Source organism: Bombus fervidus, chromosome 4 (genome assembly GCF_041682495.2).
Source record: "Bombus fervidus isolate BK054 chromosome 4, iyBomFerv1, whole genome shotgun sequence".
NCBI classification, from domain to species: domain Eukaryota; kingdom Metazoa; phylum Arthropoda; class Insecta; order Hymenoptera; family Apidae; genus Bombus; species Bombus fervidus.
The window spans coordinates 5,892,531-5,912,225 of NC_091520.1; the positions used below are offsets into that span (position 1 = coordinate 5,892,531).

General features: G+C 31.8%; 1 protein-coding gene and 1 long non-coding RNA gene across 14 annotated transcripts in view; one reads left to right on the forward strand and one right to left on the reverse strand.

Moving 5' to 3' along the window:
• LOC139986852 (uncharacterized) overlaps positions 1-19,695 on the forward strand; it is a 25,666-nt gene continuing 5,971 nt past the window's right edge. The window contains exons 1-8 of one of the 13 annotated variants that reach the window (XM_072002556.1): positions 2-150; positions 1,054-1,217; positions 1,282-1,499; positions 4,809-4,866; positions 8,566-8,721; positions 11,281-11,381; positions 16,495-16,574; positions 19,291-19,575. In XM_072002556.1, the coding sequence (XP_071858657.1) occupies positions 8,597-8,721; positions 11,281-11,381; positions 16,495-16,574; positions 19,291-19,575 (591 nt within the window). In that variant the 5' untranslated portion in view covers positions 2-150; positions 1,054-1,217; positions 1,282-1,499; positions 4,809-4,866; positions 8,566-8,596. Of the gene's footprint in view, positions 151-1,053; positions 1,218-1,267; positions 1,500-3,703; positions 3,724-4,808; positions 4,867-8,565; positions 8,722-9,874; positions 10,158-10,736; positions 10,784-11,280; positions 11,382-16,494; positions 16,575-19,290; positions 19,576-19,695 lie in introns of those variants that run through there. The other 12 variants (XM_072002551.1, XM_072002550.1, XM_072002552.1 and 9 more) reach the window with 12 other exon arrangements.
• LOC139986870 (uncharacterized) lies at positions 1,086-2,078 on the reverse strand. The gene is made up of 2 exons (XR_011799746.1): positions 1,866-2,078; positions 1,086-1,542 (listed from the first exon to the last, which is right to left on the reverse strand). It is a non-coding gene; the product is annotated as an uncharacterized lncRNA (long non-coding RNA).

Here is a 19,695-nt window from a genome sequence, read left to right on the forward strand (position 1 = left end):
TTATTCGTTTATATGATGAAGAGAAGGATAAACATATTTAGTAATTTTTATTATGTCGTAATACTGACCGAAGAAACGGGCTTTATAATGGACTTTATTCAGACAAGCTTTGGTGAAGTATCGACCGTTCAGAGGTATGTGTAACAACAGGTACGTTTGATTCTTTTTTTCTTCTTCACAATATTGCGAATAATACAATGAAACGCTTTTAACATGGAAAATTATCGTTGTTAGACATTAAGTATGATGCAATTTCTGTGTTACCGCTTTTAACGCATATAACAGTATTATTGCATTTTAGTTATGGATATTTTACTTATCTGACTCTCTTGGTAAAAAATTATATGTCGTACATAATGTGAACATTTAAATATTATATTTTACACATATTTACAAATTTTTCTGTAAAATTGTTTGCAAAATTGTTTAAATATTTGAAACATACCGAACATGATTAATATATAAAATTTTACTTATTTATTAATGATTTACTTGAGGAATTACTTGATACTTATCAAGCAAGATCATCGTATACCTGTAAGATTATATAAATAGTTAAATTGCCCTTCTCTTATAAAATCTTTAGATTCTTTAAAAAAAGGAAATTTCATAAAAAATAAATTAATTATTTTTTATAGTGTTGCATTGATATTGTCAAATAGAAAATTCCGAGTTTTGTATTCATATAATATCTTGTAAAATTAAATACAATTAACTAAAACATTGAAAAGTTGCATACCAATCGATACTAATCATAGAATGTGATCTCTGAAGTAATTTTATAATTTAACTCTAGAGTATAGAGTTAAATTTTATAATTATTTTAGTTATAATCTAATCGAGAAATTTAGTATCGTCAGAAAAGCTAAGATTTTCACGAATTTTTTACAAGTACGCAAAAAATCTCTTATCTGTTATACTTTACAGAGCTTTCCTAAAAATACCAGCAAGGAAGTGTATAGATATCTAAAAATAAGCTTCCGTTTTCTCTGTGATATAAATATGAAATTTCTATTGTAAGCATACGTCTGTATTTCATATGGTATATTTCAGGCAGAAGATATCAATTTTTACATGCCCGTTCATAAAAGAAACAAGAAACAAATCATATAACACCGAATATTATTAAACAAATTACACGAAGAAAATATTATCGCGAGATACACGTGCGTCATTTCAAAAGAAGATCGTCCTTATCCATGCGTTTGATTGCAACAGTAAAGTCTGTTGGAGAATGGTCAACAATTTCGAAAAAAGAGAATTTCAGGAAACGCAAAACAGTTTCCTACGTTTGCCAGGAGCGTTGTCGGCGTTGGATGTTAGATTGGAGAACGGGGGTCGAAAATAACTAACAAGTCAAAAGAGGAAAGGAGAACGATTCGACGGCTCTTCCGAGAGGTAGGGGGTGGTTCTCGCTGGTTCTCTGATGCTTTCGCTTTTCCGAGTTCAGTGTGTTTCGCCACCCAAGAAACCCGCGTGCCTTGCGTTCGAACGCGAAGGTAGGTGCTCGTCGCTGTGCTTGTCACGCTTCGCATTTTCGTCCTGTAAACTCAGAAATTTTGTGACCAAGGGGATAATTTATTTCACGAGCGAAACAGAGAAACAAAAGTTTATCTTGGATTCTTCGAAAAATCGAAATACGTACCTACGAAGGGATCGTCTTGAAGCAGTATAGAAAACCGAGGAGTTTTTAATTTTGATTAATTTTCTTTTCAGTTTTTATTTCAATCAATTTTTTAATAATAATACGTAGTATTTTATAGAGAAAGGAATACACGTGGTATAGGTTTGAAGTTTATCGCGTTTCGACGTAACGACTTGTCATAACACATACGCGTCAAGGTTTATTACAATTTACAATTTACAAAATAACGTATGATATGTGTTACTATCTGAAAATTTTCGGTGATGACGGGAATGAATGAGAGTTCACGTGTCCGCGTATTTCACGCAAAGCAATACTATTTGACATTGAGGAGCGTATAAACTACAAACGATATTCGTACTAGGATAGAATTATATCGTACATTATATCTGTTTCACTGAAAGAATAAAATATTCGATTTTATCTATTTTATTTTTCGTAATGACTTTTCACGTTTATCATAAAAATATCAGAAAACTCCCGTTTATTTTATTATCGGACGAATCGTTTATCGTACAATTTAAGGAATATTCAAATATTTGCTTGAAACGTGAAACGATAAGAAACATATTCCGCCTGTGCCATTAACTTATCTACGTTTTGCTATCTTTTTCTCTATACTATATGGCAAATGAACAAAAATTTATTTTGTTTCCGCCTTGTGCTTTATTTCCTTGAGAATGCCGTGTACCTTAACAGAGCTTCACATTTGCTATAAAAGGAAAAATCGTAAGTAGTTGACGTCGATAACATGTGATTACGAAATCGATCGAATATATTGTATATATCAACAATTGTGTATCTAGTAATTGATTTTTCAAGCGGTCGTTGGTAACATTCGTTCCAAATGATTATTATCGACAACGACATTAGCGATGTTATCCGCATTAGACGGTAGACTCAGAACCGAGAAACGTTTTGTCTTCTCCTTTATCGATATTAAATCTCGAAACATGTACCTGCTTACAATTGCCTCTAGAAAACATAACCTTTCCATTGCTATCGCTTTCGTTCGTCCAAACTCTAAATAAAACAACCAGAATTCACGTATGTACTTTATTTACGATATGTACTTACTCCCAATTCTTCTATGAAACATAACCATTACATTGCTATTGATTTCATTCGTTTAAAGTCTAAACAAAAGAATCAGAGTTCAAGTATATATTTTGTTTGAAAATGAAATTTCAGTATTTGTCAATTTCATAGTTTCGAATTTTGAAAAATGCTGTTCGAGACTTGAAAAAGTTCGTTGCAACATGAAAGCGTAGCCAAAAGTTTTTACAGACAGGACATTATTGTACAGTTGGCGCTAAAATAGATGACACGACATATAAGTAACTACACAAGTCACACGGTTGTTTAGAAAACAAGGGCAAAGTTCCAGTTTGTTTCGAACATTTTTGGTCACATTGCCAGACTACGTAAGATACTGGGAAGTATCTATGTACTTATACACATATATATAAAAAAACTACACGATCAAACATTTTTAGACGCGAAACTATGTATCCTACAAGGTTTTTTTGAAAACTGGCACGATTTGTTACTGCCCGACGCGACGTGACGATCGAAATCGAATCTTCACCAGCAGGCTGCAATACAAGCATCGTCTAAATACCAACGAACTAGCTTGGAATAGATATCAGTTATGTAAAGGGAACGTAGTGTGGATTGTACGTGTCTCGAAAAACATCGTTCGTCACAGATTTCCGAGACTAATTGTCGCCGAATCTTTCGAAAGGCTTGGCCGGTTTTCCGGTATCCGGTAGCGGCTATCGAATCCCCAATTCCGCTGTAATCTAATACAAGAAGAACCATTAGATGCTCCGGGTCACGAAGTGGAAAGAGGGAGATGTAGAGATTTTGCGGACGATGCAGATATATTCGGAGGAATTTCGTAGCAAAAATAACTACGGTAGACTACCGGTGGCTGCTCAGTAGTGACGCGTCAAAGAGAATTTGAAACTTTCGTAAGATAAACGTGAGCTTTGCTCGTGTTTATTTTGCTCTTTGCTCTTCGTTTTTTAATTCTTCGCTGTTTTCGTCCGAGTTTCCGGTCATTAGCGACGATATAGGTATAACCGAGTTCCAAACTGACATGAAGATTCAACTAATAGTATACGAGGTCCTTCCACTCTGACAGATTCGAGTCATCGGCTTTTATGTATTACTGAAGTTTACTTATTCATTTCATTACTAAATATTAGATCGAACTGTTCAAGATTTTATCCTAAAACAGGTGGTTTAAATTATGTTCTATTTCTTTTTGTGTAACTTGGATGCACAAATTATATTCTTTTCTTTCTTCTTTAACAAAAAATATATTAAAGACATTTGGAAGTAGATTAATATTTTTTTATTATTTATTGGGCTAACAATTCGATCGAACTCATAACCTTTTGATTATGTAATCGGGTTTTTTCGTTATTTTATGTATGTGCGTGCGTGCATGCGTGCATGTGTGTATCGTATTGTATAATACATTTCAAACCTGTTCTTTTCATTTTCACTATTAGTTACACTAGTTATTGATTCTTCATTTGTATTCCACTTATCGTGTGTTATCATTTTAGTTTGTGATAACACAACTTAAAGTTTTCAAAATAATTATTGCATTTGAGAGGTTTTATAAATGAGAAATTATACACATGTATAATAACTAGAAACATGAAAATTTTTATAGGATAATAAATTTTACTTTAATCGTGAGGGCAATCCAATACTTCAACTTTTAGATGAATACAATACAAAGGGCAAAATAATTTTTCATTTTAACTTAAATCTATCTTTCGTCTTTCATTCTTTTCAAGTAATTTTTACTTTAAGGACAGAACCTCTTATATAAGTAAGATTTGGAAATAATTCCTCTACCATTAAATATTTCTATGTGAAATTATCGTAAATTTAATGGTTATTTAAATGTAAAAATTAAACTGGATATTGTACAATGCTGTTGTCGAAGAATCACAAATATATGAAAGACTTTAAACATTGTGAAAAAGTAACAAATTTTAAAGATATTATTATAATTATCAATTATACCAATACATTTTATGCTTATTGTATCCTTTTTTTATTTTTTGTTACTGTTTCTGCTATAACAAAATAACTATTATAAACATATTATAAATTATACACGTTCTTTGCCTTCTTTTTTCAGATTTAACCACGCATCAGGATAGCTGTTATTACATCCCTCACAAGTGGTTGTGTACACGGTAAACAAGACCTTTCTATTTCTAAAAGTCATATATATATATGCCAGTGAACTCGAAGTATACGTGGCGAATTGTGGAGGAAATCAGTACTATAACATAGCGAGTCGGAAGACGGAGATGTTCAATGACTACCACTTGCTCAGATTTCGCGGTTCTGACTGTCTCTTGTTCCGCACGATGACGATACACCCCTGTATATTTCTTGGCATGAATTTTCCAACAACGATCACCTCTGGTTTGGATATCGAATATCCAAACACTCAGCGAACGATCCCGAATCATCGTGGTGCGGCGATGATTCGTGACCTACTTTGTTGCGAAGTTGTTTGTATAATACTTGGTTACAATATGCGTTCAGTTCGACGATGAATCATCGTTGGCTACTGATATTTATGTTACGAGATCTATGGTTTATTCGATTTCATTCTTCCAATTATTCGCGTGCCAATCCAGGGTAATGCATCGTTGAATCGAGATCAGTAGGCACGTAATTAATTACTGGCATAATTTCGACTAACAACAACGGCAAACTGCGCGAGAGATTCGTTGAATTTACTAAATTAGCCACAGATGTTAAATTAATGTTCGATTAACAAAATGATTTAATCGAAATCTCGTGTTGGTTTGCCAAACGATAATTATACAAATGCCCCGCTCAGTCTGCCTAATTTGACCCACATATGTATGCAATTTACGAAGGATACTGTGATACGCAGATTCGTGAATATCGTTCGAGCGACAATTTTAAGGTAAATAGTTAGTGTGACTAGTAGCCATATCATAGATGTTAATTATGCCTATTTTTACTTACAAATAGTTACGTGCACATTTCTTTATGAAGGTCAATATTTGCGCATTTTACAAGTCGTGTAGCGTTATTCAAAGAAACGGGCTTTGTTTTATATTTCTGTACTTTTAACAAGGCAAACTGAAATAGGTAAACGAATAATTGTAGCACAGATTAAAGGGTAATTTATAATTATTGTTACAATACTACGTCAAATTTTAATTCTTTGGGATATATTCAAAATGATTAAATATGGCTTAAATATTACAAGAGACGGCTATGATACATTTTACGTGTATCTTATTCTTATTTTTTTTATTATTTTCTTTTCAATAAATATATTTTCCTAGCTGTGTGTTAAAGTGAACAACTATGCGTCGCTCGGACTTTTGAGAGGATAAATATTTTGAACTTTGGGGTTGTACAATTGAAATTTGAGAAGCTAAATCTTCGTAAAACTATTTTTCTAATATTCATATTTTTCTTCAAATTCCCACTTGTTTAGATTTCACTTTACACATTCATTTCCCCAACATCTTTTCTAGGCTACCGAAGAATATTCAATAATATTAACATTTCATCCGTGACACCAATTTCGATGATTTTTTAATATATTGTTAGAGACATGATTCTGAACATCTTTTTCTTATACATGTAACCTGTGATCGAGTTTACTTTCCGAGATACTCGCAAAGAACTGTCGATACCAATATAGTGGAGTTTGCCTATAGACGACTTTTTGTAGACAAGACTGTAAGTGTCAAACATCAGATTTTTTAGATGCGAGAAGAAGCTCCTCTGAGTAAAGATTATTTTCAAAATATAATTTGTTTTGACTATTGTAAGATCTTGTGTAAAATAATTCAAATTAAAAATTTTCTTTTTCTTTGCACTAATGTAATCAAAATTCATCAGCAGAAGAATGTGTAAGAAGGCCTGTATGTTCTACTTTTTAGTTGTAGAGAAAAATGAATGTGTCATTCATTTAAATTTGCACATACTGAATACTATTTGTCCCTAAATAACTTGTATAAAAAGAAATATATTTTTTCAAGATCTTTTTATTTTTATTATAAAAGTATATTTTATAATGTTTCACGTAAGAACTGAAAAATAATTATTATAATATTAATTAATATAATATAAATATACTATAAGTAATGTAATATAAATATTATTATATTAATTATAAAATTGGCGATATTTAGTGTCCATGTGTTCTAGCATGTCTATTGTTTAACTTATATAGTTTTATACAGAGGCGATGTTGAACATACCAGTGGCATCACCTTTATTTACAATCTTTATTTACATCTAATTATTTACAAATGGAATTGCTCTTAAAATCTGTACTATAATGTTCCTATTGGCATGTAGCACATTATATGTACGATAAAAAGCAACATTTTTTCATTTTTGCATTTACATTGTTGTCTACAAAAAATCTTCAATTGTTCGTCCGTGACAGCGTACGCGCTTAATAATGCTGCTTCATGACGGCCGAATAATGTAACGCTCAACCTAAATTTAATTCTTATCCTGTGTTTATAGCTTTTGTATATAGGTTGTGGTTAGGTATCAGTAGCTGTGAAGCGGCCGTCAACCAATGCTAACGCATATGCTGTGGTATATATAGTGATACCGACAATTTTTTGCGAATATCTCGGAAACTAAAGCCGAGCGGCGGTTATATGTATAGACAAAAGTTGTTCAAAATGTTGATTTCCGCAACATATCTAAAAGTCATTGAAATCGGTGAAGTGGATGAGATATTAATAATTACCGGATATTTATATTATTCATGTCAAATTTAATACGGATACGTTTACCGATATAGAACCTTTTACAGAATATATATATATATATATTACATAAATATTTTCACTTTTATGTACATACAATAAGTTACAAAGTATTGGTACACCCTTTATAACAGAATAACTTTTTTAAAATTAGATCAAACGATTTGAATTTTTTTTGAGAAGCTAGAAAAATTAGTTTACTAGATAACGTGTAAAAGAAATGTTGAGAAGATTGAAATTGGAGGAATGGCGACGAAAGTAGAAATGGTTACCTTGTATAACTCTTTTGTGAATTTATAGTGAAAATTTCAAAAATACATTTTGTAAATTAATGTTAGTTATATTCATGTGGAGAATTGTATCAAAATTGGTCGATGCAAAAACAAGCTAAATTTATTACAATAATAAGCTGAAAGTTCCGAAAAACTGCGATTTTTACCATTTTTAACCGTTCGTAGCTTATACCAGTGTTAACTGATTTCGATAAAATTTTCAGCCTGTATATGACTGATATAAATGTTCAAAATGTGTTGTTTAAATTTTTATTACAACATTTGTATAAGGAGACCTTTATTATCTTCATTGTCATTCCTACCAATTTCAATTTTCTCCACATTTCTTTTACACATCATTTAGTGAACTAATTTCTGTAACCTCTCCAAATATTTCAAGTAGTTTGGTCCTATTTTTAAGAAGTTATTCCGTTTTAGAGCGTAGGAATATTTTTGTGACTGTCTATACATATATAGGTACATGGTATGCTCTCTCTCTCTCTCTCTCTCTATATATATATATATATATATATATATATATATATATATACTCTGTAGTCTATATACATATAATATAACATTACAAACGTTTAAAATATTTTCGGGGCACAAAAAATTATTGAAACTTAAATATTTAATATTATATCAACTATAGAAAATGTATAAAATTGTCACACGTGAGTTATTTGTTATTAGCAAAATTCATAATCAAATGAAAATACTTATAGATACAATAATCAAATTACGATAACAGTAAATATAAATATCTACTTTCTTTCCAAATTTTAGAGTTTTACATAAATTTTTACGTAACTTTTGTCTTTTTGTTATTTTTCAGAGTTAAAAGCTGATTGCGCAAAAGTACAGGCATGTCTGCGCAGAGGGCAATGTTCGTGAACAAACAATTCAACTCTCCTATCAATTTGTATTCACCTCAAGCAATACAGGAAACTTTGGATAGGCAAACTCAAGTTCTAGCTAATGGTGCGGTTGGGTAAGTCGATTTTTCTATATTCAAGGTTGATAAGTTTAACAATACAAATTGTGCCACCACTTATCATTTGTGTCGAAATCCGATATGCAGTGTAACTTTTGAAAATATCTTCTGTTCTCTGTTCTACGTTACACATGCCAAAAAGTAATTTACGTGGTTTTGGTTATATAACTATTAATAGAGAGAAAAAGCAATCCAATTTCAATTTCAGTATGTATAATTTATAATATACATTTCTCAGAAACAACTGTACAACCATACACTTCAATAGTATATTTACTCACACACTACATAATACACTTATAAAGTAGTACACAATTTATTTAATTATCTTACTTATAATATATAATTCGTTTTAACTAAATATTATGTAATACGAAAGTGTAGATACTTTCGTTTTCATGGCATATTTTACATATTTTTCGAGTTATTTTACGAGTAAAAACTTTATTTTATTCGTTGTAAATTCTCCAAATGCTAAAAAATAATTGTACTGCTGATTCACAATGCTATAAGCATGTAGTAATGGAAAGAAATGCGTTGAACAATATCGACAAAAATAATTCTTCCCTCACCGAGTCACTTAGATCGCTGAAATAGAAAATCACACGTTACCTCGATAAAAATCTATAATTAGTTCATTATAGTTCTTTCTTTATCTTTACAACTTTTCATAATATGTACACAATATGTTGTTACTAAACTGTCAAACTAATTTAGCAAAGTAATTATAACAAATAAATAATGAACAATATATAAAAACTGATTAATCGAAACGTCAATCTGTATTACATAAAAAGCCAGCCAACAATTTGTGCATTACATTTAACCAACCGATTCTAATTAAAATTGGCAATTTCGTGGCGCACGACAGAATCCGGAAGTGTCTCTAAAGATGAATAGTTAAACACGTTGAGAAGATGAGAAGACAGAGGATTTATTGGCACCGCGACCACCTTGCGTCGATCAAGATAGACTGCACCTGGTCCACGTGTGTCGTTTGACGGATTCATATCGATCCTCCCGTCAACGTGTGGCTGCTGACCGGTTGCAAGTCGATGAATCAGCCTTCTCGCCGTCATTGGCGAGTCGACCGTTATTTTCAGAAGACCGAATCACACGAGTTAGAAATAAACCCCTCTCGAATCCTATAGCCGTTGCGCAAAGTTCGCGAACGCTGTCGTACTTGACTTAGTTTCGCGTTTGGTGGCCTCGGTGTGCATGGTACACCACCGGTTTTCTCGTGCGATCTACAACTTGTCTTCTGTATCGTCAACCCTTTCCTTGTGATCAACATGCTCGCCCAAAGCAGGTGATTCTAGCTGCGTCTATTCTTTGTCATATAATTGTGTCGAAACAAATAGGAGGGATAAGTTTGGTTCGGTTTGAAGGAATTGGTGGAATTAACTATGAGAAAGAATTGCAAACATCGTATGGTTAATCTCGATTCTTTTCTTCGACTATATCGTGTGCTTGTTTCTTTTAATCTTTAATACGTAAATGTGAGTCTTTTCGCTACATAACTATCACTACACTTCGTGTATTTTACTTTGCACTACGTAATTGTATCGAATGTATCGAAACGGATGATTGTTCATCAAAAATTTTATAATAATCTTAATTTAAAACATTTGGAGACGTTATAGGATTTTTTTTCGAATTTGCTTTAAAGGCTTTTACTCACTACAAAACGCGCCGAATCTAAAAGTCCTAATATGTACTTTAAGGGTACTACGTTATAAGTACGTTCACTTAGGAAGAGTTAGGTATTTTTAGAAAGAAGATTAGGATAAAAAGAAAAGATTCAAGGCTTGCAAAAAGCGCAAATAAGAGAAGGTACGACGATAATGTATGTTCAGTGTCGAGGATATTATGTTTTATCGTACAACCGTTAGTCAAGATTTCAGGTGAAAATTTAAATTTAACTTAACTCTCACCCGTCTCTCTTGTCAATTCGACACACTTTTCCGGTAGAAGATTGTACTATTCCGTCATTTATAGAACAATCTTTCCGTACCTTTGACCTGCGAATGAAATCCGATACCTCTGAAGGAGAATTAGTTAAGTGCGTGTGAACGACAAAAAGCAAAATTAATTATTTATCTTTTCGTTTTATTCACATTCTGTCAATGTGATAAACGAGGGGCACATTAAGTTGCGAAAATGGGGGACAAATGAAGGTTAAAAAATAAAATAAAGGTTATCGATAGATATTGTGTTAGATTCTTTACACTTTTGTCTCTATGATGAATTTTATATGCATATTAATTTAATAACAATTTCCTTCTTAAATAACGCTATATAGGACAGTTTAAAATAAATATACTTTTACTAAATATCGAATCCACAAATTGTGATAGTAGAGAATAAAGATGAACTTACTAATTTGAGCATACAATGTCCCACTTATTCAGATATAAATAGCTATATTTTATGGCAGTTCCATTTGTACTTCGCTTGCTAAAGTTATTTTTATTATGTAATATAAATAGAAAGTTTATCTGATATTTATTGGTGGATAATTTGAATAATAAATATGAACTTTAATGAATTTTTCAGGATCGATTTCAATCAACTCGCCAAACCAGCGAATTTACAAAACAGTGCGGTCCTACGAATGCTTGAAGAGGAAGAAGCAAGGCAACGAGGTGGTCAACCCAGTAAGTAAATAAAGATTATCCGATTTCTTTCCGAGAAGTCGTTTCTTGCTACTAAATCAGCGTCTTTTCAATGTAACGTTATCTCTAGAATAAGACAGATAATATGTAACGTGTATGTACATTGTACAAAGTCTGGTAAAATGTAAATGATCTCGTATATAACGTCCTCTATTACGTCTAACTCTAGAAAAACGTCTGTTATTTGCCATTTTTCAATACACTGAACTTTCTCGAGACGAAGTTAGAGTAGGTTATAAAGTAACTTATACAGAATGTCTCCGAAATCATGGTACAAGCAGTCGGGTGACGAATCCACTTAAAAAATAAGTAATAAACAAGTAAAATAAAAAATAAGAAAAGGAGGATAATATTTTTTCGTTTAAGGCTTCGTTTCTGAGAAAAATAAGTTCGAAGATACGTCAGGTGTCCGTATACCAATTGTAAGTTTCGAGGTCTTTACGATCCAACTTTTCTTTCCGTTCCTGTTGATATCTGTAAACATGAATAATGTCACAATGTTTCTTATCATTACTGTTATCTTATTTTCACAGTGTCCGTATTGGAAATGATTTTATAAATAAGGATAAGGATATTACTCTTTAAAAATCCTTTTATTAACGTAACAAGTGTTCAAAATGTCACCCGCTCTATACATAGCTCTGCCCGTCTGACTAAGTTATCATCGATACAAGCAGAAAGAAAAGTCGGATAACTCGAAACTTACAATTAACACTCGGGCAGCTGACGGATCTCCAAACTAATTTCAGTCGAAAACGGGGGCTCATTATATTCGCCTCTATTCTTCTTTTTCGATTTATTTTTGCATGTAGAATCGCCATCCCACTGCCTGTATTATGATTTCGGAGACACTCGGTATATTAAATTTATTTTATGAACGATTTCAAATTGTTAAAAATGTCGCTTACTTATAGTTACAATTATAAGCGTACAGTATATTAGAAACTCAGTTCCCAAGTGTTTTTCAATAGAATGCAAATAGTCATTAATCACTTTGTAAATTCGTCGATTAATTTCTCAGAATTTGCATATCACTGTAACGAACAATTTTATGTTCAACATAAAATAGAAGTGTTATTCTCCTCGTTTCAAATATTTGGCTAAATGTCAAAATGCATATGCAAGTAGATATTTCTTTGACAGGGTGGATTCGAAATATAAACTTGAATATTTTGTCAATTGATACCATAACAATTAACAATCATACAATTGTATGTGCTTTCTCAATGTATCAGTCTATACGTTTACATACATACATACATGTAATGTAATTTAATATAGTTCATTCCCAAGAAACGACTTCAGACCAATGTACATAGAAAAAATAACATATGCATTGTATAAAGGGAATTAATCGAAAGATTTCAGCCACCGAAGCACCAAGTCGCGCATTAACCCAAACGAAGAAGACTAACAAGAAGCGAATCTTATGCTGCAACTGCTAATCATGAACCAGGGAGACTAACATCACTTTCAGCCAGTTTAACGTATCTACGGAGAGGTGAACACTAACAATGTCACTTGCACGACAAAACTTTGATCGGTCCTTTCTTAATCCTCAACTGCTATTAACAGATTCTCAAATATTCTAGAAACCTAGAAACATCTTATTATGAATATTGTCATAAGTATATTTTCAAGTAATACATGACATTAGATGGCGGACTGGAAATCACAATGATGTACTTATATAATTAAAAATTCTGAGAATTTGAATTTAATCATACGTATTTCAATTCTTAAAAGTGTTACCCTTTCAGTTTCATAGTCGATTAAGGTATAATTTTACTTTCTGCTATGACATATTTTCATATTTTGGAAATATGAGTGTTGAATAATGAGTTTGTGAGTTTCTTATAATATAATAAATTAGAATACTATTTTATACAAAAAAATTGTGAATTGGCTTATACTACTATGTTTCTCAAATAACCAAATGTCTTAGTAATCCCTAATTATATAATACATACACAGATGTATATATTGTAGTTTAAAATGTAGCTTTATAATTTTTATTACTTATTGATATATGTTACAATTTCACTAGAAACTTAATATATTTCCATTTTATCATAGCAGTTAAGTGTTAAGTTCTGCTTGTTATCCTTGCTTGATGATCTTTGGCCTCTTTGCTTTTGTTGTTCGTCATTGATTAAAAACAATCTGTTTCATGAGCAGTGATAGTAAGTATGATTATAAATATTGGTCTTCTTCTTTTCCTCCGATGGCCTTGTCACCTGCTTTTTTCACAAGCCGCAGATAATCATCTTGTTGCTTGAAATTTGCTGATTTGGTAGCTTTTTGGTAATTAGACAATCGTGTCATCATTACTTACCTACAATTTGGTTATTTTCTACAGTTTCTATTGCCTGTAATTATAATTGTTCATTCTTCCTTTGTAGGATTATAGAAACATGCATTATATTGTACTTGTTTTGTGAAAAACATAGAAAACAATTTATGTAGGAAATTATTACATCTAGACATTATTACAAAAATGTGTTGATAAAGCTATAATTATTTTCACCTGTGAAAAAAGTCAGAGTTCCTTTACTGCTGATAATCTTGGCTGTCATTTAAATCATTGTATAAAATGTTAAAATCCTCAAAGCTAACTTCAGTAGCTATCTCTATCTATGTATATCTTGTCTTTAATTAAAATAAGTTAATGAAAAAGCAAGAGTTATTTGTCGAACAGTGATCCTTCTGGAATTCGTAACATCTTCTCATTCGTGTTAATATCAATCCCCCACTTACTGGCCAGTTACCAAGAATCCTCTAAAATCGGTGACTAAAGCGATCTACAATAATGAAAGGTACAGGTGACTTGGAGGTAGCATCAGTTGTTGGCGAGTATCCGTTTTGGCAAAGTCGTATCCTTCTTCTTCTACTATTTCTTCTTCCTTGTAGCTGAGTGAACTTTTTGTAGAAAGACGCGTGAAACAACGGTACGTTTTACGGAGAATATTTCAAATTGCCGGATGCCAGTGAAAGTTTGACGTGTGTATACCCGACGTGTGTGTATGATTTGTAATACTGTTTCGTATGTGTCATGCAATTTTCATGATTTTATTGTGCCAGGAATTTACCGTGTTGCAAACTGTGACTTGTGGAGTGTCTATTGAATACAAGGAAATTACGTTTTATAATATAACATTTTACAATATATTACATGCATATAAGTAATTATACTCCAGACTATTTTTCTTTTTTTTTTTTTTAGAAAAAGAATTGGCGTTTGTTATTAACAAAAGCGTGTTTTGTGAAACTGTATTAAAACTGTGTATACAACGATATTCGTTTCATAAAATTACGTGGAAAGTCGAAGATTCTGCGAACTAATGGAATATAGGCAATGTTGCTTCAAGTGTGATTAAATAAACAGATATCTTATATATTTGAAATGCGATAGGGAACACCTGTCAAGACTAGTAACGAGACAAATTTTTGACTAACATAAGTTTAGGAGTATATAGTTGATTTTCTTTCATAAAATCTCAGTGAAGATTGTATCACTATCGGTATAATACATTCAAACATTTAATCAATAGGAATAATTTCACGAGAAATATTTAACGATTTTACAAACAATCTACCAATACAGTAATACTGACAAAATAATTTCAAAATAGAAATTTGAATGTGTATTTTTCGTGCCGAGCACCTATTGAAGTCTTAAATTATTTAGATTTATATCGAAGTAAATTAGTAAGAAATTCGTTTCTATTTCTACAAAATTATTTTTGTATCCATGGTCTCGCGTTGATATCCAATATTCAAGGCTCCAAAACCAAAGAACCTAAAAATACAGCAAGGCTGGTCCGAAATTGTGAAAATTCTTCAGCAATAATCGCGTAAATATAAACTTGGCCAGTACCACGTTGCGGTATAGCAGCATGAATAATAATTCGTTTTATTGACGTAATAACGACTCTTTTCCACGCTTCTTTTTTATTAAGCACGGAGAATGAAATTTGATCCAGCGTTCCCAGCCAAATGCGTCGATATACTTGTTAAGTATGAGATACGATGACAAGTAATGACGATGATTTGTACAAAACTTGGGCAAACTTATACAAGCTTGTACGTTTTATTTACTACAAATATCTAAATATCTGGAGAATAATGAAATTTTAATATAATAGAGTAGTAAAATGAAATTTTAAATATCTACATTTCTGAAGAATATTGAGAAGTAGAATGAAATTTTTGAAGATGTTAACATCTATTTTATAAATACACGAACATTTGCATACGTCATGGCTTAAAATTAGTTAACACACAACATGATGCATCAGTGCACATGCCTTCTCGGTCAAGTCACCTTGTATAAATTACAAATAAGCTTTTGTCAACTTCCCAATAGCTTTTCCTGAAGATGTAAATATGATGCATTTATATGTTGGTTACTTAAAATTACTCAATGCTTTCTATAATACATATTTCAATTTCGAATCAGGCATTTCGTCATTACTATTCAAACTCAAATAAAGCATTAATTTAAACTTATTTACACAAATCTAATTATTATAAAAATATAATACATACTGATCTTACTGATTATATAGCGTAAATTTCGATATTTATATACAAATATATTTATTTATAAACTATATACGTAGAATATATATATATATATATTTGATAAATGAGCATAACAAATTTCAATCTCGAGAAATAGTTAACAGATTATAGTGAATATAAACAACAATAAACAATATAATAATTTTAATAAACGTTCTTTTAAGTTCAAAATGGAAAATTGATTTTCCTGTAGCGTTTAGTATTTGTCAATTTGCTGAATAGAAATTTGACAGTGAATTTTCATGAACTTTTCACTTGCTCCTTTTCTGTTTAGGCATTCGATTAGTAAAGATACTTTTCACGTTAAATACAAATAAGTTACACATATTGTAAACTAAATGTAAATACACTATTTTCTTGTTACAAGTATTCCACAGTGTACAACTGTGTAATTAATATAAACAAATCGCCACGTGTACATGTATTTTTTATGAATTAATGTAAATAGGTAAAGATAACAGATACATTTTTCAACTCGTATCATAATAAAAGTTATTTAAATTATTTGCAGGACTTAAGCGCGTAGCTTGGCCTCCACCTCCAGAAGATCAGGATTTGGATTTCGTGGAGCAAGGACCCGTACAAGCAAAGGTAAATTTCACCATTTGTAAGAACCTTGTCGAAACTATACGTATGCTTAATAATGACACTGAGTAGAGCAACTAGCGTTAGATACCAGCGAGTAGTGTGTTTCTATAGAATAAATTAGCGATACTACCGAACCACAGTTCTAGAACTTTGTACATACTCTACAATCTACAACTTTAGAACGCGATTCTGTAACTTCAATGACACTTAGATATTTATCGTAACGAAAAACGATAGACTCCTGCACCTTTGCCCGAATTACATGTGATTTTTGTTTCATTTTTTTACCCGCATCGTCGTTGCTTGCCCGTACATCTGTTATGCGTGCATCAAAGGTTCCTCATTTTATGTTTCTCCTCTTTTTTTCTTAACGAATGTGAACTGTTTCTTCCGTGCTTGCTGTTACACACTAAACCTCCGCCCAGATTAGTCAAGTTACCTAAACTCAAATAGCTTGCAATGGCTAGGAAAACTATTGCCACATCGTTGTATCTATTGTATCTATATGTATATATAATATGTATATATAAATAATATGTATATATAATATGTATATATAATATGTATATATAAATAAAATATATAATATTTTATAATTGTAATATTTAATTAGAATAATTTTGTGTCATTTAGTTAATAGCACTTTAGTACGACTATAAAAATTTTGTACTGTGAGAATGAAATATAGGATTTGAGAAAAAGATGTCAATACATTTTGTAGCCACTGTAAATTTGAGTAAATTGAAATCTCTTCATCAGCGTGAAACTCTCGTTCACTTAACGTAAAGTGCACTTACTATGTTTAAAGAAACATTATTCAAAACACCTGATTTCAAGTAATTTGAAACATTTTACTCGTGTGAATTACTTCTGTTATTTTATTTTCGCTTGGAATATATACAGTACTTTTATGTTTCAAACGGTTCAAAAGTTAATTGCTAAGTAACATCTACTTCTTTTCAACTTTACACTCTTAACTTTAGTTAAACGTATGATTTAGAATGGTCCAACTATGTACTTATGCACGATAGTATACAATATCTCTCTGTTATGTTTATAATTATAATTGATAATTGACATTATAATTACATACCTTCTTTTTATTTTCCACCAAGTATTTGAAATTACTTTTGAAATTAGATTGCTTCAACTCAAGTGCCTTGAATTCAAATAACTTCACTAATCTGGACGAGGTTTAAAGGTGAGATTTCCTATAAATGTTAAACGTTTGCGTGTGAATTTTGGATACAGCAAACCAATCACATGATTACAATACACTTAGATGGCGCAAGGAAGATTTTCCTGATTTTAACGTAAAAACATATAATTCGTTATCCAATCATTTTGTAAAATATAACTTTCGAATTTACAGCTTAAATACGTCAAAATTCGTTCTTTCACATTTATCTTTAATAACACATTTATCTTTATTGTAGACATTAAACAGTCGTATAATAAAAATAAGCAATAAAAGACACAATAATCAACTTTTTTTAGTGGATTATAATATTTCAATTACAGAACAAAAGACCGATACGAGATCAATTTTAGTACCATATTAGAACCGATGCAAAAGCGACAAAATATATAAAAGCGATACAAATACCGATACAGGAAACAGAAATTTCGTTTCCGTGTCTCATGACAGGTCTTTAGCCAGTTGGTTAGAATGTATGCCAAGTTTGTTACTGCGTGCTGTCGCAAGAGTCAAGAGACTGAAGAGAACGAAGCCATACGAGATACTGGAATGAAAAATAAGGAAATGGAATGGAAACATTGAGTGTTATCCGTACGCACACGATATCCACATTATCAAATTTGCTGGTTGACTCGGCAGAGCCAGTTGCAAACGTAATATAGATATTTAAAAAAGAATCTTACGACATTTATTCAGGTTAAAAAAGGGCTACGTATTGTTTTAACACCTGGCTGTGAAATACGTTATGGAAATGGAAATACGTTAAATTTCCGATAAAAATTTTACAATTTTATTGTTTTATCTTATAATTGTATCTTACAATTACAAGGTTTGATTACATTGAGGATTACCAAGATATTTGATCTTCTGTATTACTTGAGTTACTATAACGACACTTGTAATGTTTTAGATACTTTGGAATCCTACAGTATCAGCATTAATATGTAATTCGAAATATCGAATTACAAAAATGAAATCGAATTAAAAAAATTCATAATATCGAAATCCATATCGTCGCTGTTCTCAAAGCTTTTTCCCTAAATCGATGATATACATTATTTTATAAATTAGCAAATAATTAATTTTATAAATTAATAAATTAAAATTTATAATCTAAGTTATACTTTACTTTGGAAAAAATTGGATAAAGAATTATATTCAGTGTTTTACAAAATGGGAAATTTTGTGAGGAAAGTTTATATAGGAAATCTCAGCGTAGTCAGTTTATTTGCGACTTCGTGCACGTTTCCCGACAATTGTAATACACGTTACGTCTGCAAATCATATACATAGTATTAATACAAAATGTAAATATGCATTTGACGACGCGGTTGACTACACCATCATGGATATCGAGGCGGATATCCCGAGACTATTTCTCCAAAGAAATATGCCTTAGTAACGCGCTCGAAACAATTCGAAAGGATGATTAGAGCCGGGCGAGCAAAATTCACCGTTCGATGCCTAGATTGGCGATACCTACAAAAGCCTCTGTTTTCCCTTTTATTTTCCCTCCGAAAGACTCGTGGAATCGGTGATCTCGCCTCGTACCAGAGCAGTCCCTCGTCAGGTTCATCACCCCAGCCGCCTTCGACGATCGCTCGTTCGTCGACTCGAAGCGCCGTTCCATCGTCTCCGTCGCCCGTTAGTCCTGGTGGAACACTGCGACAACCGTCACACTTTCAACTTCAGTCAGCGCCAAAGGGTTGGCGACCGGTAACACCACCGGCTACTTCTCCCATCTCGCAACAACCGATACAGCCGAATTGGTACGATCAGCAACAGCAACAAGATCATCGTGCTCAGGTAAGTGATCAAAGCATAGGTGTCGGCTTCCGTTACATTGTGCAAGCAGTGTGTTGAAATTATTCGAAGAGCGAAGAATTGTATTTTGTCGTAGGAATTATCGAAGAAATTATTGTTGGA